This window comes from Podarcis liolepis (assembly GCF_965112155.1).
Source record: "Podarcis liolepis genome assembly, chromosome: 6".
Taxonomy (NCBI): Eukaryota; Metazoa; Chordata; class Lepidosauria; order Squamata; family Lacertidae; genus Podarcis; species Podarcis liolepis.
Window position 1 is genome coordinate 62819229 of NC_139559.1, and position 25823 is coordinate 62845051.

Consider the following 25823-nt stretch of genomic DNA (forward strand, 5'->3'; position numbering starts at 1 on the left):
CAGTAACACATTTACCTGTTACTGAAAAAGAAACTGGTTTTGATTCGGATAAACCCAGTAATAAAACCAACAAACTTTAAAACTGAGACATGGAAAAATTGTCTCAAAATTTATTTCTAAGCCAGTACAAAAATACATATGGACATAAAATTCCTTCTGGTTTCCTCTTACTTACAGTATATAAAGTCTACGGAATATACATTTTTTAAAAAAGTTGACCCTTAATGCTAGAATTCTCAATCTTGTAAATAAATTCTATATAGGAAAATAGTTAAGAGGAAAATTAACAGCATACAAAATAAACTAGTAAGAATTTTGTTTTATCTTCCCAGTGTATGTAGTATCTTATAGAACTTGGCACTGCAAAGTTTTTACAAAATGCAAATGCATTCAGAACAATTTTACATGATTTTTTAAAAAAAATCTCTAACAAATACCCTGAGAGCAACTGCCTCAGTACAGCAGATTAGAGAGAGAGAGAAATACAAGAATTTGATTGTATCAGGAATTCATTCAACATAGATGACATTTTCTGTAGTCAGGCCATGCAAATACTCTTATTTGCAAAAATATTTACATATATTATTCTCTATGAACTTGTGTTTTGCAGCGTTTGGTACTTTTAGGCAGGACTCTTGTGCAAGGGAAGAAAGTAAGGCAGGCAATGATGTGGTGAGTAATACCATACATAATTGCTAGAGTTGTAAAATTTATGTGGTGTTTGTTTGAAGTGAATGGAATGTCTTGTATTCTGCATAAGAAGCCAGTATAGTCTTTCCTAAAAAATGAATACTTAGGCCGAATTCTCAGTTGTTTAGATTTGAAATTGGTAGGGGAACTCAAGTATTATAAAGTGGCTATAGGAAACTGCGACCATGATAAAGTACAAATCCAACAAAAAAGATGATGCACACCATTCATTTCAATGAAGCCCAAAAAGAAGCTACAGGACTCTACTGAAATGAATGACATCTGGTGTGTTCTTTCCATTGGTTTGCGACCAGTGATTGCAGCTGTAGAAGCCCAACTCTCTAAAAAGCAAGTATGTATGAAGTGTGCAACTGGGGCTTATACTGTGTCCAGTATATGCACGCACACACAATATGTTGAGGTTAATGAATGGGAACAGGGTAACAATTAAACTGTAACATGCAACTTCAGATCAAGGTGGCTCTTTAGTATTTATTTATGTATCTAGTCTCTCCTGTTTTCAGCCCATAATATATAGCTGTGATCGAGAAACCTCAAACTTTAGGAATTTGAGGGGAAAGATGTGCCACAAGAAAGGGGAAGATGCTGGATTTATGGATTACATTTTTTATACTGCTGCTTCACCTTCTTTAAGATTGGAATAATACAGGAAGGTAGACTTTATGGAATAACACCCCCCCCCCTTACAGTGGCTTTCATAACACAATCTTCTGAAACAAAAATAGGCCAAATGCTATTGGGCTATTCGTGTGCAACTGCCTTGCTGTTAAAATGTACCTCCTTTTTAAGTCTCTTCTTAGTAGCCAGCAGCATGTGCATTTTTCCTTTTGGATAAGGCGTGTTCATGTTCAAAACATTGAAAGGTGGGTTTTTTTAAATGGGTGGGAGAGGGCATCACACACCGAGAAGCTTACTAAGATTTATAAAGTTTTTTTCCCCAATGTTCTGCAACATGCAAGGTTATGAACAGGGCAGAATGCATACCAATGCCATAGAAGCAGAGAAAAGGGTAACAGATGCAGATTCCAGAGACAATATATAACTTTGCAACAATAATTTGACTGAGGGTCGTGGCTTCAAGCCCCATGTTGGACAAAAAGATTCCTGCATTGCAGGGGGTTGGACTAGATGATCCTTGTGGTCCCTTCCAACTCTACAATTCTGTGTGTGTGCATTTATGTAGGTTGTGTTTACACATCAGAATGTTTTAGTCTGAATGGTTAATGCTCTTCCCCTGACATTGGAAGGAGTAACAAATCATGAACCCTGGCTTTGCATTACATCCAAGCAGAGCATTGAGTGTTGGACTTACCAGGATTGCTGGTGTGAGCTTAACACTAACCAGGGATCACTGGTTACTGTGCTAGGGAGTATGAGCAATCTGTGTAATCACAGTACACAATTAGCTATAATTTATGTCACATTATTCAGCTTTTTTAAAGTGCAGAATCTGGATCGAATAGACTTTTACTCTGAAAATAAACATGTACTGAAGTTTAAACACTCTAAAAATCATTGGTAAATGTCATCAACTAGGTGATGACCTACACCCAAAGAAGCCAATCTGATAAATTGCTTCTTTTGGTACTGCAAAGGTAAATCCTAGTATTAGTCTTAGTTGCATCACCAACCTCCATTTGATAAAAGGTACATAGGACGTGGGGCTTAAGAACTGTAGCCAAGGTTCCTTAAATACTGTGCTTCACTAAATGACACTTGAAGGAACATGATACACCAAGTCCTGAATGTATGAAGTGGTATGTAAAGTTAAGTATATGGAATGTGTTAGTTTTTGCTGGTCCAAAGTCTGGTCCAGATTTCTAGCTTCCAAGCTAGGTTTGCAGCTTGGATGCAGAGGTTTTTGGTGGTTTAGGATGATTTTTCTATTAATACACTTTTTCCTTGATGCAGAGAGAGAAACTATAGTGGAATTTTCTGTATCTTCTTCCCAGAACTCGTTTTATGCAAGTTGTCTTGTTGGTTTTCCCTTTAACCAAAGTTAAGGAAAACAACCTCTGAATGAGCTACCATCTTGAAAATTGTCACCATGGAGTCTAGATTAGAACCCATTCATCTGGCTCATGAGAAGAGGCTGGCTGTTGCCTCATCTGGCTTTAGTGTCATTAGCATGTGTGGGCAGGCAGCAAAGTTCCTATTTATGTTGAAGTGCTTCTGTTGGCTGCAGATCTTGAAATTTCTCTTCCACACCTGATGAAAATTGTTGGTAATCTCTCTACCTATATAATCTGATGCTTCCCTAATTAGCAAAGCCAATTCTATTTTGCATTTTAGTTAAAGGCATTTAAAACCTCTGGCATTGAGAGATTAGCTGTAACTCTCCTGTTTTTAACAGACAGAATATATTGAATATATTTATTGACCTTGTGTTCCTCAATTTCTCCATCTAAATTTCTAAAAAAATGTATTTTCAAATTATTTTTGGAACTTAACAATAGAACTTGGGCATTTCGGCCTCTCCAACCTGCATCAGTACTAGTATACTTTTTTATTGTCAGTTGGTTAGTCTTGGATACACAGGGTGGAAGTACCCAGGTGAGCAAAAATGCAAATATTACAAATAACTTTATTAAATATAATTATTACAAATAACTGAATTTGTATGGCACTGGTTCAATATTCTTTTACATCTGAATTGTCTTTAGCTACTTAGTCCCAACAGTTTTGGCTACCTAGTTACAATGTTTTAAGTTATAACTTGCTTAGAGTTAGATTCATTTTTGCAGACGAGTCTGAGCTTAAAGGGGGATTCATACTGGGGGCATTACAATGTTATGAAAAGAATTCCTTGCAAAAGAATCCATTTGTTCTTGCCGATTCTTGAATAAGAAAATCCCACCTAACTACTGTGCTTTACAAGCCTCTTGGGTATAAATACTGCTGAAGTTAATAATACTTTACTGTGGGCCGAAAAGTTGTTTCCATTGGGATTTAAGTGATCTGAATTGCATCCTTACTTACTACAGTCTATGCTTCATTTCTATGAGAAATTGATTGCTATCTTATGCTGAGTGAATTGAGTCAACACTGGGCCTTTTAGCACAATAGCCTCAGTTCATTTTGAAATATTTAGGACACGTTTTCTTGCTCCACTCAAGATTATAAAAGCTATAGACTAGAGCATTAGAAGTATTTGTCTTCACATATGGTGCAAGATAGGCTGTGACTGTTTAAGCCTTATTCCCTTCAGCCTAGTGTTAATAACCAGCTGTACATTTTGTGCTATCAGTTAAATATCTCATTCTAAAAGGCAGCGAGCAATCTTCATATTGGGTACTCTCCATTTGCACATACAATTCTGTTCAGAGATACTGCACATTCTAGTGATTTGTCAGCAATCACGGCTGAAAATCAGGAGCTACTGTTGGTAAGTGACCCTTTTGTCATACGGAGCTTTTCCCTTTAATGTCCATCTTGATGCTAACTTCAGACTGCTTGTTCAGTTGCTCTTCTGTAAAGGTGATGTAAGAATACACCAGGCTTCCAGCAATACTGCAAGACACAGATTTTTCAGGTGAAAAATACAACTTAAACTCAGTTCTCTTGAGTCATACTAAGTAAACTCAATTCATATTTTATATTCTACTAAACACTACAGGCAAGTGGAAAATGTTAGCAGCCCAGTTAATAATTAGTAGTCTGCTTCTAATGTAAGGACAGCAGGTAGTTGAATTAGGTGGCAAGAACATGTTATCAGGTTTGTGGTGGTAAAAGCTGTAAATGTAATGAATTGCTGCCTCTGCTTGGCTTCAGTTGTGTAGTTCTTCACAACAGCTGTGGTTTTCTAAGCTCTTACAACTCCCTGATCCTAGCCAGAAAAAAGTTAGGAGGCTTTCATTCCATATGTATTTATGGCACACAAAGCCTGCTTCTCTGTTCTCAACTGTAAGTGGAATTGTAACTGACTTTCCACACTAGGGGGAAGTATGGTGCTTTTTAAATAGGTATATTCACAATGGTCCAACTCTTGTAGTGGATGCTATTATACTGTAAACTCTGTGTTTGAGTACAAAAGCAGCACAGTCATACCTTGGTTTTCAAACAGCTTAGTTCATGAATGTTTTGGCTCCCGAATGCTGCAAACCTGGAAGTGACTGTTGTGGTTTGTGAACTATTTTTGGAAGCCGAACATCTGATGGGGCTTTGTTTTCTGGATGTTTTGGAGGTTGAACGGATTCCGTTCTATTTCCAAGGTACAACTGTATAAGTAAAAATGCGATGTACCAGCAGCTAAATACCATGATCTGCTGATATATCTCGGATATTTCTTCCTCCCCATGTCAGAGGAAGAAGCAGCAGCCAAGATACATTGCCCAGCCCTATGGTGAGCAAGCCCGATGCCTTTCCAGCTGGCGTGCAAACCAGAGGAGCACTGGGGCTTCCTTGCACTGCTCAGCTGAGGGACATGAGGACTCTCACCCTCCAGCTGAGCAAGCCCTGATACTCCTCTGGCTTGCATGCAAGGCATCGGGGGCTTGCTCAGCAGAGGGGCAGTCATGTGAACCAGAGGCAGAGACTCCACTGAGGAGCGTGCCCGCCAATGTAGTTTGTTTCACCCTCTGTGGTGAGAGGCAGAGTGTGATGGCTTCACCCGGCAGTATCACAGGTGAGGCCGCCGCCAAGTCCCTCTGCTGCCAATGGCCTGATATTGAAAGCAGCACTGGTAGCAGGGACTCAGGATTGGCATCTGTTTCACCCGTAATATTGCATTCTGCCCCTTATACCAGTCCTGGACAATATATTGATACACCCCCCTGGCCTATTCTATAGCTATGACTCTCAATGAAAGATGATACTGTAAATACTATACTGCATTGCTTTTCCAGCTCCGCCCCCCGCCATGAGTAATTTAATCATCACACACATAAATGTACCTACACAACTGTTACAGTGACTGTAGGCTTAAGCTTTGATGGTTCACACACACACATCACTAATGTTCCTAAAGGCATCTATAGCTGTCAAGTATTACTCTTCTGTTTTTCCCCAAAAAGAAGGCAACTGTTTAACTATGGTCAAAGACTAGGTAATCTCTGCATAGGCAAAATGTACTGGGAAACATATACTCGGGAAGGAGTAAATTTAGCATTAGTACAGAAGTCAAGTAACCAGTGAAACAGTTGTCAGTGGAGCAGTCAAATGCTCCAGGCAGCCAAAACTTTTCCTGTGGGAAGTGACAGCTTCCTTTATCATTTGTTAGTGAATTAACCCAGAAGGAGCCAAAGGTAGGGGAATGAACATACATACATACTCGTTATGAATCAAGGTGTGCTTATCCTACCCTAATGTGTGTATTAAGAAATGGTCTCTAATTGTATGCGATTCAGTTTCATTTTTTCCTCTAAACTGCAGTTCCAAAAATCCTTATTTTTATTTCAAGACATTTTCAGTACAAAACTATATGCTTTTCTATACAAAAGTCATACTGATTTCAATGGTGCTTAGTTCCAGGTATGTGGATATGAGATTACAACATATGTTGTATAACTGCCACTTATGAGCTCCCCAACAGTCTTGCACTTACCTGATATTTAGCCCTACAAAGTTTGTCCATGTGAAAATATAATCGCCTCCGAAGAACATTCCTATGTAGGTTATTAAAATATTCTGGGAAGGAAACAAAGAGGTTCAGACAGTTTTCTGTTGCTTTTTCAAAAATTTGTGAGATGCTAACATGGGGAAAATGTTACAGACAGGTCTTAAGCCTTGCACTGAAAGAGCTAGCAGAATATTCTACAGTGGTACCCCGCAAGACGAACGCCTCGGAAGACGAAAAACTCACTAGACGAAGGAGTTTTTCGTTTTCTTAGCCGCTTCGCAAGACACATTTCCCTATGGGCTTGCTTCGCAAAACGAAGCTTGCCCCGCAAGCTCTGGGGATAGCGGGGAAACGCAGCGCGTCTTCCCCGCTGTCCCCGGACCTCTTTTGAAGCAAGGGGCGGCGGGGAGAAGATTGCTTCTCCCCGTTGCCAGCCCCGGAATCTCCGGGGACAGAGGGGAAGGCGCGTGCACCTTCCCCTCTCTCCCCGGACCCCTTTTGAACCAAGGGGCGGCAACGGGGAGAAGCGATTCTCCCCGCTGCCCCTTCCCTTACTTTAAAACAGGTCCGGGGACAGAGGGGAAGGCGCACGGTGCTTCCCCTCTGTCCCCGGATGGTCTCCATAGGAACGCATTGATTGATTTTCAATGCATTCCTATGGGAAACCGTGCTTCGCAAGACGAAAAACTCGCAAGAAGAAAAAACTTGCGGAACGAATTAATTTCGTCTTGCGAGGCACCACTGTACTGAAAGTAAATAGGGGCTCTACAAAAGGTGTCACAAACTGCAAATGACCGTGTTTGTATTCACACTTCATCTTCCCATAAACACCATTCTCTCTTGCATAGCCCAAACCTTCCAAGTCAGAGCACCAGCTCTTCTACATATCAGATTTCAGGCAACAAAACATTTTCAAAGCTATCATTTACCCTTCCTTCCCTATGATGCACCAAGACCAGTATGGCACAACAGACCCCAAACAACTAACATGCAGTATTAGAAATTATTTGTGTAGATGTGTAAGTCTGAAGAGCTTACCTTAATACAACCAACTATTGTAGTTGTAAGGGCAGAATTATACTGAGTACAAAGTACTGTGGAATACATCAAAATAAACCTGCAGAGAAGAAAAATTTAAAAAACATGTAAAATAGTACCAGGCTGGGCAGAAAGTAGTATACTGAACAATTTCTGGTGCCTGCTGGTTTCTGAGATTCTGGCAAAGAATGTTCAACTACAAATACCTAGATTGGCGAATGAGTTAAGTGCAACATACCCTCAAGCCCTCATATGCCTGGAGTCCACATGTACAGCATAGTAGCAGCATTCAGACTCTCAGCCCAGAGGGATATGCATAGTCTGCATATTTCTTTTCAGCTGGTGTGGCTAGCCTGCTGTTACTGACCGAAAGCAGCTATGCATAGTTGTAAGAATACAGTGTCTCTTAGGAGAAAAAAAGGCAAGTATCCTTACCCCATTACACATGACAGTGTAAACTGTATAAGGAAAAGTTTGTCCGACCAGCCTTTGTATTCCATTGCCTAGAAGCAAAACAAAGACAGTATCTTAGCAGAAAAGCTAAAATTGCAGAAGTGCTGAACCAACACTGGCTTCCGGTTTGCCGCAGGACGGAACATGGCACGAGCTCAGAAGGGCTCAATCACTAACGGGCTTTGAGGCGGGAGATGCGAAGGCTACATGTCCCCCCAACCCCCCAAGAGGGAGTCTTAGGGTCAGCATAGAAGCAGCGGCATCAAAGAGGAGTTTCCTGGCCTCTTTTGTAAGGAGCAGGAGGGGGGCAGTCCCAACGCAAGAGAATAGCAGCCCGTGACAAGCAGTCTCAAGCAGGTTCCGAGAAGCAGTAAATCTCCATATCCCCATAATTTAATAGAGCAGAAAAGGGAACCTTACAAAATAAACTTACAATTGAACAAATAAATCTGGCATAAAGAAAGGGGGTAAAAAGGGATATTGGAGCAATAGTAAATGGGGTAGTACAATATTTTCACATACACTTTACCAACACATGTCCATTTTTGTATATGTGCCCAATCCCATATCTGTATGCCAAAGACCTCATCAGGCAGCATTCACAAATCGTATCCTCAGTTATGTAATGTCTTTAAAATTACACATGAAATTACTCAAATGAGCCAATCTGCAAGTATTCCAAATGACTGTCACATTAAATGGGGGACCTATATCAACAGTCTCATCTCTGGCCTAGCTTTTTAAAGCACTCTACGTCTGTCCTTAGCATCTCCACTGAAGAAATGTAATGTGTATCAAAGGGATCATGAGCTAGGCAGCAGGTTGTGGGGCTCTTGTGTACTTGGGGTTAGGGATTGGGGGTTTTCTGTGTGTGTTTGTGGCAATGCTCAAGTATGCCCTGTGTATGTGTACTTGAGCGTTGGAGGAAGAAGTATACAGTGGTACCTCTGGTTACGAACTTTATTCGTTCCAGAGGTCCGTTCTTAACCTGAGGTACCACGTTAGCCTCCCACTGCCGCCGCGCCACCAGCGCGCAATTTCTGTTCTCATCTTGAGGTAAAGTTCTTAACCCGAGGTACTACTTCTGGGATAGCGGAGTCTATAACCCAAAGTGTTTGTAACCTGAGGTACCACTGTATGTGGCTGCAGTTTGGGGTGGGCACCTTGTATATTCTACTAATACTAGAATACACTCCCTGTAAGCAGAAGCAAATGATGTGAAAATACAATGTTGAAGCCTGAACACTGCAAAACAGTTATCATTTCTGCAGCATACACCTTAACTATGCCTCCCACTTATTAGAAGATTATATTAAAGAAGTAACATAATGAACATTTCAGAAGAAAAATGTTCAAAGAAATTAAATACTGGTTTTGACACTAATCAGCTGCTTTAAAAATGAGGAAAAATTGCTGTTGAATCTAGACTAGAAACATTTGACACACAGACATATAAGCCTACCAGTTTATCAGTTGGCTACAAAGAGGAAGTTGCAAAATGCACCAGCTCAAACCCAGCACTACCTTCAGATTTCCAAAGACAACCTGCAACGTACTGCACAAACTGTACCCATGCTTAAACTAAATGCAGCAACACTCAACTGGTGGAATTTAGAAATCTACAGCAAAGCATAGTGCTAGAAGAAGGTCAGATCGCTCCATTAATTTCCCATCTCAGAACTGACCTATTCTTCTTGGCCTTTTTGGCATCAAAAGAGACATTTGTAAGTATACAATTATCTATAATAATGTATATGAAAGCTTACAAAGACAGTGATCATTACGAATAATATTACTGGCAGCATCACAAGTGCAGTCAAATGACTACCAGTAGCGTCTGAACAATCCAGCAATAGCTAAAATCCTGGGTAAGTTCTACATCACTTTGTGGTCTATGTACACACAAATATTTGGCACCCACAGAGGTCCCCTGTCAATAAAGGCTTGGTTGTGTCCCCAAGGTCAGACCTTTTTTTTATAATATAAAACTGTTTTCAGTCATCAGCTATTTGATATACCTTAGAGAATTAGCATAAAGAACCCCAAAAAGTATTAACAGCAAGAGACAACAGCCCTAAAGTATATCTCAAAAGGTCCAACTAAAATGTGTAGTAAAATCAATTAAAGGGTATCCTTGTGGCACCCTCTCCCAACATTTTCAGAGCTTGCTAAAATCAGAGGAGAAAAGCAACAGCAGGAATGAGAGACAACCTTGCTTGACCCATAACCACATATGAGAGAAGCAATTCTTTGTAGGAAAACAGCCAGTAATAATTCTGTAGAACCTCTCCCTTTTGACATGGCTTGCTTGCTTTCTTACATGCACAGTCTTTGGCTGTAGCATCCAAACCAAGGCACAGGGTCTTTATATGAAATAGCTATGTGATCAAGCAACAGAACTTATTGCTGGGTTCTGCTGGTGTAAACAGTAAGTGTCATAGATGTACTTTTCCAGTGCTTTAATAGCTGGATGATAAATTTACCCACAAGTGCTCTATGGTTGGAACTAGACAGATTTTAAAGGAACTAAACTGCCAAGTGTTGGCGCAAATTCTAATTCTCTTGGCTCGTATTTAACTTTATCAAGTTTATCAACTTGGATTAAGAGGGGATGGTGCCGTGTGTAAAAAGCAGAGCCACGGTCTTAGAAATATGTATCTACGACAAAGCCAATGATTTCCCAGCTCTGTGAAGTTGAGCTTCCTGGATGTTTAACAGAGCAGACTTTGTTCACCTTCACTGCCAAGAGCTTGCCAGGGGAGAAGAAAGTTTATCCAAAAATTAGTAGCTTAAGATAGTTACACATACTGTGAATGCAAACTGCAGCGTCTAGAACAGTGCTGGTATTCTCCTCCTCACTTAATTGGTGCAGATATTTCTAAATGAATACTTTTCACCCCTCCCAGAAATATATAAACACTGAGATGCTATTTTCTATCTCAAGGGGAGGTTCTTAAAATGCAATGTGAGAAGGATTCCAGGAGAGAAGGAGACAGGCAAAGACCACATTGGAGCCTGCTCCAGCTGCACTCTCCCCTTCCCACTGTCACAGGGGATCTATCATCAACCGTCCAGAGGAAACAATTCCAGGTGAGAGGGATGCAGGTAAACAGGGCATCAGGGCACGCTCCAGCTGGACTGTTTCCTTCCCATTAACTCTCCAGTGGGAAGGATCCTGGTGGCAGTATGTGTCTTTTGATATTGTTGTGCTTTCTCCCCCCCCCCCAAATATAGCAGCTTAGTGGGCCTTTTTTTGTAAGCCACCCTGGAAGGATTTGAAATATAATTGTAATTATTCAGTCCACTCTTTAGCTGTGACCAATGCAAGTGTTTAGTATCAAATACTGTATCCATGGTTGTTTATAGCAGGGTATGGGGAAACTGTGGCCTACTGGATATTGGTGAACTAATGGTTCCTATCAGAAACTTTATGGATATTGGTTAATCAAGCATACATCTTGTCAAGCTAAGTCCAGAAGTCTCTCCAAAAAGGCACCTGTGGATCTGGAAATTCAACACCTTCCGCCCCCCTGTGAACACATGGAAGAAATATGGGAACCAGTTCTCTACAAATTACCTTCTTTCCCAAAACCCTGTAGTTCTCTTGATGATAGACTTGTTCATATTTCAGCTACATATATCCTGATATATGACACAACATAGGTGTTCTGGGTTTACTCCAATTTTCCCCTCACAGTGATGTGAAGAATTCCTTGGAGGCATGCTGTGACATATTTGCTACAAATTTAAAGAAGTAACTAGGTCATAGTAACACAGTATTGTGCCCAAAGCACGGTTTAGTCATCGTTTTGTTGGTGGAGTTTCAGCTCTGGCAACCTGAGGATGTGGGCAGAGCATCTCACGTGTCTGCTTATCGCTTGGGGTGGCTGCCTGGGTCCCAAGGCAATAAATGCCTTCTTGGGAGAGGAAATGGCCCCGTCTGTCCTGAAAATGGCAATTAAAAGGCCACTCCTAAAGAAGGCCTCTCTAGACAACAAGGATTGTAGTAATTATTGGCCAAGAATGAACATTCACTTCTCAAGCAAGTTGCTGGAGAGGGTGACTCCTGGGTAGCTGCAGGCATTTTTGGATGAAACTCTTCAGATCCATTCCATGCTGGCTTCAGGCACAGAAACTGCCTTGGTGGAGTAACCTATGCCAGGAGGACAAGGAAGAGCTCCACAGATGCTGCAACCAACTGCAGCTTGAACCTTGCAGCGCACTGGCTGCGCAGCCACAGTATCCGCAAATACTGTTGCCCCAATTGCTCACACACATTACAAAAGTTGTGTAAATGCTAGGCACTGCCACTGCAATTCCTGCATCGACTCTTAACATTGCTATAGATTATTTAGTGGTCACTGCTAAGGAAAATGGCAATGGCAGATAACTTAGCAGAACCATAGTATTGGCTTCTCAGGGACAATTCACATACTAGTATCCCACTGAAACCAATACCAATATAAGTGGGCCTTTCTCAATTGCTTCCTCAGTCTCAGAGTTTTATAGGTAAGTTTCCCTTCCACATATACCTTTGAAATTGTGCACTTTTTTACTTGCAGTCATGACAAATGCCAAGATTTTTTAAATTGTCCTGAATTAGAACTAAACAGTAACGTATTTAGACATCCTAGTACACAACACCATAAACTGCATTTTTTTTTAAAAGCCCACAAAACTCTATTTCACAATTACTGACATATGGACACAAGCAATATAGTTTTCAATTAGAGCTGCCATTCTGGAATAAAAACCGAAGGCTTACCTTTTGCGCATCTCCTGTAAAATAGGCAATGGCCAAGGTGGGGAGAATCATAAACAGTGCATTGTAATATAGAAGGCCGTATTTTCCCAGCTCCTGGAAATGGAAAAAACAGTTATGTACTTATTTTGGCTGAATGATAAATCCGTACACAGAGAAGTTCACAAAACAAGACCTCATCTGTCATCTCCTACAAGCATTATAAATGTAGCATCCTGTCTGAGTCCTTGAGACACAAATCAGCTTCCCGTTTCCCCATGGTGCAAATCAGCAATGGTACAAATAATATAGCTGGCAAAACTTGTTTTCTATTTCTTAAAGATAACATCTACTTTAAATCAAAAGTACTGTATTTTTCGCCCTATAGGACGCACTTTTTCCCCTCCAAAAATGAAGGGGAAATGTGTGTGCGTCCTATGGGGCGAATGCAGGCTTTCGCTGAAGCCTGGAGAGCGAGAGGGGTCGGTGCGCACCGACCCCTCTCGCTCTCCAGGCTTTAGGCAGCTCTGCACAACCCTCGGGAGACCGGCTCTGAGGGTTGCACAGAGCTGCCTGCAGTCCCCGGCTCTGCGCAGCCACCGGGAGCCGGGCGCGAAGTCCTGCCCCGCTCCGGATGGCCGTGCAGAGCTGCCTGCAGTCCTGGGATCAGCGCAGCTCTGCGTGGCCACCGGAAGCCGGGCGCGAAGTCCCGCCCAGCTCCGGATGGCCGTGCAGAGCTGCCTGCAGTCCCCGGCTCTGCGCGGCCACCGGAAGCCGGGCGCGAAGTCCCGCCCCCTTCCTGATGGCCGCGTAGAGCTGCCTGCAGTCCCGGGATCAGCGCAGCTCTGCGCGGCCACCAGGAGCGGGGTGCGAAGTCCCGCCCAGCTCCAGATGGCCGCGCAGAGCTGCCTGCTGTCCCGGGATCAGCGCACTTCTCCCCATAGCCAGCCCCACAAGCTTGGGGGACAGCGCCTTCCCGCTGTTCCCCAACCTGGTTCTTCCAGCCCCACACCTGGGGGGGAAATAAAAATTTTTCTCTTTATTTCCCCCCCCAAAAAACTAGGTGCGTCCTATGGGCTGGAGCGCCCTATGGGGCGCAAAATACGGTATATGAAATGATTTTTAAAAAACACCCAAATGGCTATTAAAGCATATATACTTTACTGTTTACCCTACCTATCAATGGATATAAAAGAGACACCATAAGCACAAATACAATTTTTATACAAACCCTCCGCCCCCCAAAAATCATTGGCCTGGTACAGCTGCAATACTTAAACTCTGCGAAACATAGTATGTAAGTTGGCAGCCTGCCTTGGGAATGTATATTGTTATTCACGAAGCGCCTCCTCTCTAGAGCAAGTTGCCACCCACCCTTTAAATACAGAGCTTGAAACTACTGGGGTTATTAAGGTCTTAACCACAGATAGCACTGATGCAAACACTTTGCTTCGTTGTGATTTAGGGTGAAGGAACAAACATTCCCAAGTCTGGCTCTTGATTTACAAACTGTAGATAAGAGGGAGCCAAGGCTGGCTTCTTGGTCAACTAGCCAAAGTTAAAAGGAAGGCGGTATTATATCTGTACTGATCCACAGACTTTTCCTTTTAACTAGTACATAATGTAGCTAACCTAATAACTTTATCCTAAACATATGTGTTACTGGCAGGCTGTCGTAACATTAATAAACAATTGCATTTTTCATTACTGCACTGGTCTAACTGTTTATATTTTCCATCCTGGTTCTCATCTATTGGAACAGTAAGTTTCATGACATAATCATAAAATAAATACTTTTATCTCAGTACAAGCGAACCAGATTACATGCATTAACTTCAAGCCCCTTTGGCAGTCTGATCATTTAATATTGGTGTGAAATAGTTTCATGCCCCAAGTGGTCATGGTGTCATAGAACACAATGTTAGAATGATTCTAGTTTTATGAATAGGATACAAACAAATAAAACAAACCCCGACCACCAGCAGAAATTAAATGCCCTATCAGAATGGGCTTTGGTCCAATACAGTATGTTTCTTATAGGCTTAATTCTGGCCTATGTTTACTTGTGTGCGCTATCCTAAACACTTGCAAATTGTTAGAATAATATGTACATGGTGTTACAGATGTTTGTGCAGCAGCAGAGCAAAATGAAAAATAATAATATATAGGACAGGACAGCCACATTGTTGAAAAATGAGTATTTCCCCCCAGAAAGCAGTAACTCATTCATCCTTTACTGATCAATAAAGTGGAAAGCTGTTTTAAAATGAAGTAGCAAGATGAACCTACCTTGGAATCTAGTTTCTGTTTTACATATGCACCGTTGGCAGCTGTCAAGACATCATTGATCAAGATAAACACATAGCCTTCCAGATCAAATGCCAGATCAGAACTAGGGGCAGAGAAGGTAATATTTAAAGTCAAAGAGAAAACATAGTCATGATAATTACTGAACAACTGCAATCTGCAAGCAGAGCAGGATTCTGTACAAGGATCGCATTTGCAGATTAGATCCCACAAGAGGATGCTGCACAAGGGAAGACCCCACTGCATCCAGTATATGCATGATCAGTCCTGCCATTTATGGTGGCACTGATCCACCCATCTACAGGTGTAGATGTCAGGATCCCCAAGGATGTGCTCTATGGGGAGCTGGCTTCAGGCACCAGTCCCGCTGGCAGACCAACTCTGTGTTACAAAGATGTCTGCAACACGACTCCGCAGTGTAGGAATCCCTTGTAGATGCCTGCAGTGCCTGGAGACAGACAGGTTTTGACCAGGAGGAATGACTGCTGGGAGGAGTGCAGAGAGAAGGAATGTCATGGTGCATCTGCAGCAACACAGCCAGACACCTTCATCTTCTCCAGCTGCAACAAAACAGGTCTCTCCCGTATTGGTCTCCTGAGTGCAAAACCTTAGGGGCCACTTTAGACCCTTCCAGGCATTTCTAGCTCTGCCTGCCAGGGAAGCCTTCATATTCGACAAAAACTTCAAATTATTCTAGTCCATTAATTTATACTTCAGACAATCGTACATTGCCTTAGCTCTTTCCTTCCAGGGCTTCAACTGAATTTCTATTCACCTTTCCAACAGCTAACCAGAATATTTTAAGAATCTAGTTGAGGAACAAGCTCATAAAACACTGAACAATATTCAAGCTCCTTTTAATAATGGTATACCGTACCTTGCAGCTACAAATGCACCAATTATCATTGCAAATACTGTCATCTGAATTCTCCAAGAAAATTTCTTCCTAAGAAGATAAAAATGGGAGAGCTTTCTCATTATGGCAGCTGGCGTTCTTGCAGCGTTCTTAAAACTGTGGTCCACAATAACCTTTCAAGAGATCATGATGGAAACATTGAAGGAAAATGCTAAAAAGCCAGGGTTTTCTGTTTACGTCAAACCCAATCGACGTCTGTATTTGTGTATGCAGCTGGGCGGAGGGAGGCCCAAACACATGTACCTAAGACTTTCATTTATCTCTCCTCCTCCCTCTCCAGTTTACAGCTGTCCTTAAGTATTCTCCTATGCAATTACTGTCACATAAGAAATTAGTGACCTGCAAACAACAATAAAAAACAGTGGTCTACGACACAACGAAATTTAAGAATTCCTAGGGTTTCAAAGCATGAGAGAAAACACTAAGCCAACAGCAAAAATCATGGTTGGCTCTCAGAGGTTGTAGAGCTAAAGCAAGAACTTGCTTTAGTGGCCAATGGAGTGCCAAGGAAAGAACAGGCCCCATTGGACCCAGCCCCATGAGGCTCCAGAGTGAAACTGCTGCTGCTGCTGCTGCGACCAAGGGAGCTGAAGCAGTTTCACCTGGCGCCTTGCGGGGCCGGGCCAATGCAATTTCATCCTCCCTCCACTTTTCAACATTGCGATGTATCACTAAACCACAATGTTTGGCTGGCGACACACTGCAATGTTGGAAAGCTGATTATTGCCCAGCCCTATCCTGCACTCATCCTGCCATTTTCCAAAGGAGAAGAGGGTTTTCTTGTAATGTTGAAGTTTGGCACAAAGCTCAGCATGCTCTTAGAAATTTCTTTCTCCAAGTTCCCCTGTATGCAAAATGGACTTGAGAATGGAGTCACTGGTACACATTAAGAAGTCTGGCCTAAGCTTGTAGACCCATGGCACTTGACAGTATTCTTTTAATTAATTTTTCATATGAAAATTTAGCAAAGAAAAGCAAGGAAGAAATATATGAACACCAAGAGTAACAAAACAAAAAACTCACTATCAGTTCATGTTACAGATACAGTAACTATCAGTACCTGTTTCTTAAGTTAAATAAATAAATTATTATAACCCCCCCCCCAATGACCAAATAGTCATCTAAACAATATTTATGTCTATATGAAATATATTCAAATGTAGCCAGGGCAGTGAGTTCTTCAAAACAGTGGAAAACAGACATTGGTCCTTCAGGGCTCCAAGTATGTCTCTTAGCAACCATAAGGGCTCACAAAATCCACTTTTGTTGTCCTGCTGTTAATCCTCATACTACAGGAGTATAATTGAAAAATACATAAGCATCTGGCAGTATGAAGGATTTCACCAATGCAAAACTGATGCAGATAACAACTTCAGACCAAAAAGAAGACATCGCTGGACAAAGCCCACATCATATGTGGGATTCTCAGCATTGTATCTCCAGTACTGGAGATTGATCAGTGCCTTCCTATACAAATGTGGAGTCCCATGTGCTTGAAATATTTCCTTTGTTCAACCCTAAGAACTACAAAGGGTGCTTGACCTTGTGCAGGCTGCATGCCTGCATAACCCAAGGGAAATATAATGGCACTGCCATTGGCTGTATCCACCCATATGACACAAAACACATGAAGCAACACAGTACTGTACCATCTCACAACTCACTTGAGTAGAATGCCTTCTGCAAACATTGTAAACAGAATGGAAAACCGTCTCAGGACTGTAAACATTGGCAGGCTGTAAGAGAAATAATGTTTATGGACAGAGCTAGCTATATAGATACTCCTTATGTTTATACAGAGACATTTTAAATTTACTCCGGACAAATTTCAACATCACAGCACATGGTGTGGTGAATGAGAACGGATGTCCCTGGGGGAAAGTCACAGGTGATTATTTTATTTTATTTTTTAAAAAGACTGTCTCCAACGTTTGTCAGAAGCGGGGGAAACAGGCTAGAAAATGCAATTCTTCAAAATTTAACAGTTTTGTTTTACACCCAAGTGCAGCCCAACTGCATTAGCTATTTTGAAGTTTGGAAACTGTGCGCAGAAAAGCTTTTTATAAGTGCACACTCTCTCTTCCAGCTCATGCCCTTGAAATGAGTTGGGATCTCAAGTTACAAGACCCTACATTTAAGGTTATATTTAACCACCAGTCCAGGCTGGTTACCAAAGCAAGTACCTGCCCACATCTGCACTAGGATGCAGAGAGAAATCATTTGTTGAAAGGCTATTATATAATAATGTCTTATTCAGCAGCTTCATAAGATCTACAAACAAATTATATGGCATGGAAATGCAAATTCCATTACCCTAACGTTACTACCTAACAGTAAATTTTATATACACAAATTGTTTTCATCTCTATATACTTTGGTATACAGTCTTAACTGTACACGTCTTGCCTAGCCAGGAAAACAGGTAGCACACAAGCGGTGGAGAGCAAAAAGGAGATGCCTGACGTTGCATGTGCTTAATTTGGAGACAGGTCCTGTGGTGCGCCCTGTGGATCTACACTCAAGTGCATAGACTGGTATCTAAGAACATGCTGTGTTTAAAATCTGCATGGCAGCATCAGGAAAGGTCACCTGCAGCTTTCCAGTCTGTTGTGTTCAAATGACACAGCTCTCTCTCTCCCTCTCTCCATTCCAATTGAATCCAGGGAAGTTCATGGAGGTTCTGAACCATTGTCGGGAAGCTCAAGTAAGAGTGAGCAAATGGAAGCTTAATCCAGACACGACAAAAGCATTCAGGGTTAGCAGAACCACTGATATGGAAATGGGGATACAATCTATTCTGAATGGGACAACACTGCCCTTGAAGAAGGGTTCACAGGCTTGGAAGTGCTCCTGGACAAAGTCTTGCTCCAGGATGTAGCTATGGCCAGGAGTACCTTTGGTCCAGCTGGATCTAGCATGCACTAAAGTTTCTGTAGCACACTCTACTTGGATAGTGGCCTGGTTCACATGTCTTGCTCAGCCAAACTATGACTTAGTGAGACATGCAAACCAGGCGTTTGTCTGGAAGGTTCAGAGGGACTTAAAAGCAGCTGCAAGGCTTTGGGTTGAAGCCAATCACCAGAAGCATAAAACTCCTTTGTTATAGACTGCTAGTCTATTTCTGGACTAGTTTTCACTTTTAAATCCCTAAAGGGTTTGGAACCAGAGTATCCGAGGAATTGCTTCCTTTTTAATTTGATCAGTATTATCTGAGGTTTCACCGTATTTTATGTTTATTGGTCTGAAATACTTCGTTTTTAAAATTATTTATAGAATATGAGCCAGCTTGAAGACAAGAGACAGGCTGAAAATATTTTAATAAACAAGAGTCCTAAATGGCTGCCAATAAGTTTCCAGGCCCAATTCAAAATGCTGGTTTTGACCAATAAAGCCCTAAATGGCTCAGGACCGCAATACCTCATGAACTCCCTCTTTCCATATGAACCGACCCAGACCCTGCAATCATCAACTGAGGCGTTTCTTCATGTGCCTCCTCCATGGCAGATTGTGTTTGGCAACGTGAGGACAGGCCTTTTCTGCGGTGGCTCCCCATTTGTGGGAGGTTCTCCCCAGGGAGGTTCATTATACACCTTTAGGCACCACGCAAAAACATTCCTCTTCAACCAGGCTTTTGGCTGATTAACTTCCTATACACTTTTAAATATGTTTGTGGAGGGAGAGGGAGTTATTGGTGTGCTTTTTAAAAAATAATAATGTATTTTGGGTTTTAATCTTGTATTTTTATGTTGTAAATAGCCTTGAGATCTACGGATGAAGGGTGGTATTTTTATTATTATTATAATTATTATAGCTAGGGAGGGTAGTAGGCCTTGGCATTTGATATTCCACAGCTCTTGACATATTTATGCAGTAACAAGAAACTTATCTCAATGTTTTCAATGTTGCTTTTTAAAATACTGAATCAACAGGGCTCTATTGAAAAGCATCTTAAGGCTATAATTCTATACCCACTCACCTGGGAATTAGCCTCATTAAACTCAACAGAACTCACCTGAGTAACTAAGGATGTGCTGGAAGAGAGCAGAAAACTAGCTGAAGCTCCACCCCACCCCTTTTGGGTAATGTGTGTTTTTTTTTATGATTTACAGAGAATCAGAAAGAGCTGGTTAAATGACTTGGTGATTACTTATTATGTCCTTGTAAATTATTTATTACCAAATATGCATAGCTGAATTATGTTATATATTAATGCCAATTGTTTTGTTATCTATAACTGCGACAAGACACCAGATATGAGAATTATGGTATACTGAAACATATAAATAAATTATAAACAAATGTTCTACACAATTTTCATTCACTAAATTTGAAGTAATCAAAAAGCCCATTCAAATTTAAGTACAGACCAAGCAGAATTCAGATTACATTTTAATAAAAGCTCAATAATTTCTTAAAATAAAAGCTTAATAAAATCGTATCTTATTATCCATACTTCAATTTCTTTGTGCTGAACAGTCCTGTGATTTGGTTCCCGAAATACAGGAGAGGTAGTGGAAAAGTCTAGAAATTTGTAAGAGGGATAAAATAATATTTAATAAACAGGTCAAGTCAGTTGGCTGTGTAACCTTTCAAAACATTTGAACAGTTTTGTTGTTGTTGCTGTTTTTTGTTTTGTTTTTTGCAACAGGAGCAGTTTTCACCAGCAGGCACACAACATAGCAAGCCTTAGGAAATGCACAATCATGCTTCAACTGTAGCATAAAAGCTTTTGCATTTATGGTTTCACATTCTGACTTACAACACCAGCAACACACATCCTTCCTTTTTCTCAAGACTGGGTAGAATTCTGGAAACACAAACATAACATCTTCTGTCAAATCAGACATTCAGTCTTCCAAGTTACACCAAGAGAGTGGGCATGGGAAGAGGAACAAGTGTATGCAGATGTATAAAGGCAGCTAATGCTATGTTAAATAGGTCATTGATCCATACATGTACAGCAGCGGCACACCAGGAATTCATGGTAAACTAGACTTGTATAAACTGACGTTCTTTTAAGCATGATGCTCCACATGGCGATGTTTCTTTTACACGCCCAATCATGCTTAAATACAACCTCAGAAAGCGTAATTGGGGGGACCTTCAGAAATAATATAAACATGGACATATATTCCGCAGGCAATTACTCTAAGAGGCAAGTCCCTTTGATTTAAATGACTCCCTTCTAAATAAGTGGATACAAGTCTGGTGGGTGTAACTTTGGCCCTTGCTTGTCCAGTGTTAGTGGATGTTTTTTTCAGCTTGTGCAGCTCATGGACCTGGACAGGATCCTTGGAATGTGTGCCAGATCCTTGCTCTTCCTGGTTCATTGAAAAGGCCAGCGAGGGACTGGCTTAGAAGATGAAGGGAGTGGTCAATGCCTGTTTTATAGTGGCTTCATTCCTTCTGGACTGGAGGAGGAGGAACAAGCTGAAACTTAATCCAGACAAGGCAGAGGGGCTCTTGGGGTCAGTCGGAAGGCACAACAGAGAGTAGGGACTCAGCCTGTGCTGGATGGGGTAACACTCCCCCTGAAGACACAGGTTCATAGCCTGGGTGTGCTTCTGGACCCAGCCCTGAGCACGGATGCCCACGTCACTGTGACTGCAAATTTTGCACCTGCACAATTAAAGCTATCACGTTAGCGGCACCCGTTCCTTGAGATGTCTGATTTGGCTACAGTGGAGCACGATGTGGGGCTGCCTTTGAAAAACCCTCTGAAATTTCAACTGGCTCCAGGAGCTGCAACCAGATTCTTGACCAGGGGCGGGTTATAAGGAGCATACGGCTCCCTTGCCACAACAGCCACTACCAGGTTCTTTCTAGGAACAAGGCAAATTGGTGGTTATGACCTATGAAGCCCTACACGGCTTATGTCCAGGCTTTTTGAAAGACAGTTTTCCCTCATACAAACCTGCCTGGGTTCTGAAGGAACTGCTTCTCTCAGTTCTGCGACTCTCACAGGTAGCGGGAGAGAGCCTTCTCAGTGGCTGCTCCCAGATTTTGGAACTCCCTCCCTAGAGAAGCTACATTGGCTCCTTCCTTGTTGTCTTCCCCTCTGCAAGTGTGGGGCTTTTGAGAACTGACTGCTTTTAATGAAAGGGTTAGTGCTGGGATGCTTTGATTGTAATGATTTGTGCATTTTTAATAGATCTTAATTCTAATAATATTTAATTGTTTTTTTTAATTATCTCTCTCCCCCCCCCCACCTATATTTTTAGCTGTTCGTATTTTATCTGTAAGCTGCCTTGAGTCCCTGATAGGCAAAAAGGTGGGAAATAAATAAATAGCTTGCATAGGATTGTACTGTGTGGCATTCTTAACTGGGAATAAAACCCTTCAACTCTAGCAGAACATACCTATGAAGGCCAAATCAAACATTATATTAAATGCATGATGGGAAGGTAGTCTTTGTGATGCACAGGGAATGAGGGTGGCTCCAACAGGGGCCTCTCTCCCACAGCAAACAACAAGCAGCTCCAGGGTCTGTGTGGTTTTTTGAGGACTGCAGCACTACTAGAAAAGGTTCAGCCCTCTCTCCCTGTACACGGCTGCACTGACTCAATTCTCATCAACAAATTTAGCCCTGTTACCTTAACATCACATGAATCAGAAATCATTTCAGCATTTGTGCCAAATCCTTTTGTTTGCTTGTTTATCTGACCTCTACAGATTAGCATCTATAATTACATCTATCAGATTCTTTCACCCAAAGTAAGATAGCAACTCTGGAAAGTCATACTACAACAAGTCAGACCCAGTGGAATCTGCCTTCTTTGCTGCAGATTCACAGCTGCCCATAATAAATGAATCCTGTGCAAAAGGAAAATAAAAATGCATTGCAATGACCTAACAGCACTTTTAAAACAGTTTTCTAATTTGTCATGAGCAGCAAGCAGTACTTGTATTGATGCATTTTGATGCCTTCCTTGAAAGTTGTTCTATCTTGCATTCTTTCTACAGAATATACATACACCAGAACAATTTAGACCACTCTTCCCCATTATGGGCATGTACGGCAAGAACTACGCTTCTGCCAGTGGCTTTGTAAATGAGAGAAATATCATACCTTTCGAGGTATATTTCTGTCGAAGTCTGGAAACTTCACCACCCTGAGTGCCTTTCCCACCCAGAGGACAACCACCGTAGCCAACATCTGTGAAAGGAACAAGAGAGATCACTATTTTGCCTCTCCCTCTCCCGGCCCAATTAGATATGTTCTTATTCAAAATTTCCAACTAACCTGGCCTAGTCCCACACACAGCGAAGAAGGAAATCTGTAACAAACAGCAGACAAATTAAACTAAACAGTGGCAACCTTCAGTGAATCATACATAATGGAAAAAGGCTAGCCTTTGGCAGGAAAAGTTGTTTGTGGCTCACTCTCCTGCCTCAAATATAACGAATATATGGAACGGTAATAACCAAGAACTCAATGTATTTAAAAAATCATTTGCCTCCAGCAACCAACACTCTTGCATGCATAGTCCTAACACGCTGAACTGTATTTGCATAGCAGTTAGATGGCAGCATCAGTCGCTTCTTTTAACGTGTCTGTTCTGGACGTAAACACACGTATACACAAAGTGTACTCAGTAGGAGGGATATTTTTTTTAAAAAATGCAGAAGGAAATGTCTAACGGCTCCAGTGACCCCTTTAAAACTGGGTGCCACGAAGAAGCAAAGCTGAACCCCAACATTCGCGTTATTGAAAATTATGGGGCTACACAGTGCAAAGCTCGCTGAGTTCAATGGAGCCAACAGGCTGAACAGGTACAGAATCGCAGCCCTGTGCTCTCTAAGCCAAAGACCCCTTCCGTTTTGGGGGTGGAGGTTTGAGGGCGCCTGGCAACTTCTGACCAAGCCATCGTATCTACACGCGGCCTTCATGGATGTATCTTGGGGGGGGGCGGAGGCGTGCGCTGTGCCCACTGCAAATGCCCGTGCCTGGAAGTTGGGAAGAGCGAGAGGGAGGCACCACCACCACCCCGCGCTACTGAACATGGAGGCTTGTGGAGCGTTCCTCCTCCGAAAGCAACTTGGGAGCTGGCTCTGCAGAAGCAGCAGCAGCCACAAAGCCGAGTCCTCGCGGCCGCCTGCAGCTCAGCGCCCACGCCGGCCTGCTCCACCTCCTTTCTCCGCGCGAGTTAATCTGTAACCCGGCCGGCGCTGCCCCTCGACTTGGCGCCGGCGGCGGCGAACTTTGCCCGGAGCTCCCCCGCTCGCCTCCCTTACCCGTAGCTGGTGAGGACGCTCTTGTTGACCACGACGATGAGGAAGGAGCTGAAGCCGTAGAAGGCAGCCGCCAGCAGCTTGAGGCAGACGGTGAGGCTGGGCGCCGCCGCCATGCCCGGCTCCTCATCTCCGCGAGCTGCTGCTGCTGCTGCTGCTTCTGCGGTGGGGGCTTCTCCCTTCACGCCAGAAGCCTGACGTCTGCGCGCGGCCGCCGACATGGTTGCAAGCTGAACGTCAGACGGGGCGGAGCGGGCGGCCGCGAGGCAGGAGAGGCTGGGCCCAAGGGGGGCTGCCCGACGGCGTGCAGGGAGGGCGCAGCAGGAGGAGGAGCACGCAAAGCCGTGACGCGCCAGGGGCGCAGCGGGACTCTGTTCCTCACGCAGCAACATGCGAGCCCGGCATGTTGTTCTTCCGAGCGGCAAGGGGGTCGTTCTCTCCCAGCCCCGAAAGAGTAGGCTGCGTCCTCCTGCGCGCCTAAGTCGCTCCCCTGCCCGGGAAAGGCCGGCGTCGCTCCAGCCAAGCCACCACGTCGGAACCTGTTCTAAGACACAGAGCGAGCGAGGCACGCGACAGAATTTCCCCCGAGCGCGCACAGGGTGCCCTTACTTTTTGCTACTAGCCACACTGCGGGGCTAACGCCACCACGTGAGAAGCCCAGGTGCGGGCGGCAGGGTAGCAGGGAAACTAGAATCTCTTGTCTCTCATCACGTGTTGAGAAGGGATCACGTGCAGCGCCGCCAACACGCTTGCTGGCAACGTCCGTCGGGGGTGTCAGAAGAGGCCTTTTGCGCAAACGTAATATGTAGATTCATAGAGCTCCTTCCTGCGCTTCACCTACCTAGCCGCGCTGCATGAGGGGGCAGCCCCCACATCAAATAAATAAAAATACCAAAATAAAAGACTAATTGTGGCGCAGATAACTCGGTCCTGGGAGCCCCCAAACATGAAGTTTGCCCCCCACCAAAATTCTGGCTATGCCCATACCGCCGCCCGCCCACCCCCAATATGATTACGTTATAAAGGATGCAACTATAAGGTACATGGAAGACTAGCTTAGCAGCAGTTAATATAAAAGTTCAAAAAGTTGTTTCATTTTACATATAAGGAGCCACAGGCGTTTCCTTAAGTACATAGGTGGTTCATATTATGTGGTTAGCATTAAATGCCGAATTGAAGAGGTATAGCTATTACTTTACCAATTTCCATGACTGCATAGTGGTAATTATTCCCATATGCACTCACTAGAATTACTTTAGCTTTATCTTTTTGGAGCTCAGGGACTGCTCCAGATTGGTGGGGCTTGCAACATGTCATTGATGCAATGATAAAACATTAATGTTGGATTTGTACTGAACCATTCACACGTTCCACTTTGCGAGTTGTTCTGCTATACTTCCCCCAAAATAACATGTTAGTGCTATCTGGAAGGACACTCTCATGCTGAATAGTGCAACAAAAAGAACTTCAACAGTAGAACAGACTCCCTTGGGCCCAGCTCAGTTGCTTAGACTGTGGTGCTGATAAGGCCAAGGTTGTGGGTTCAATCCCCATACAGGCCACTTGCATATTCCAGCATTGCAGGGGGTTGGACTAGATGAACCCTTCATAGTCCTTTCCAACTCTACAACTCTGTGAAAAACAGGACAAACACACACACACACACACCAGAACATTTGGGTTATAAAAAATTACAGTGGTGCCCCGCAAGACGAATGCCTCGCAAGACGGAAAACCCGCTAGTTGAAAGGGTTTTCCGTTTTTGAGCTGCTTCGCAAGACGAATTTCCCTATGGGCTTGCTTCGCAAGACGAAAACGTCTTGCAAGTTTGTTTCCTTTTTCTTAACACTGTTAATACAGTTGCAACT

General features: G+C 42.8%; 1 protein-coding gene across 5 annotated transcripts; it reads right to left on the minus strand.

Moving 5' to 3' along the window:
• Positions 1–75: 75 nt before the first annotated feature.
• On the minus strand, positions 76–25589 carry SLC35D1 (solute carrier family 35 member D1). Of its 5 annotated transcripts, none has more exons than XR_014527788.1 (13): positions 23959–25582; positions 22967–23000; positions 22793–22879; positions 20177–20244; positions 17388–17459; positions 15685–15753; positions 14790–14892; positions 12525–12617; positions 7742–7809; positions 7307–7385; positions 6254–6336; positions 2112–4221; positions 76–1923 (listed from the first exon to the last, which is right to left on the minus strand). XR_014527788.1 is itself a non-coding variant. In XM_083510577.1 (13 exons), exons 2-13 carry the CDS (start codon positions 24345–24347, stop codon positions 4113–4115), a joined length of 1254 nt encoding a protein of 417 aa, XP_083366703.1. In that variant the 5' UTR covers positions 24348–24390; positions 24484–25582; the 3' UTR covers positions 76–4112. The 5 variants fall into 5 exon arrangements, 2 of the variants coding, with proteins under 2 accessions (XP_083366703.1, XP_083366704.1); XM_083510577.1 differs by having other exon boundaries at positions 76–4221; positions 23959–24390; positions 24484–25582; XR_014527787.1 differs by having other exon boundaries at positions 76–4221; positions 12525–12868; positions 13606–14892; positions 23959–25589.
• Positions 25590–25823: the final 234 nt, after the last annotated feature.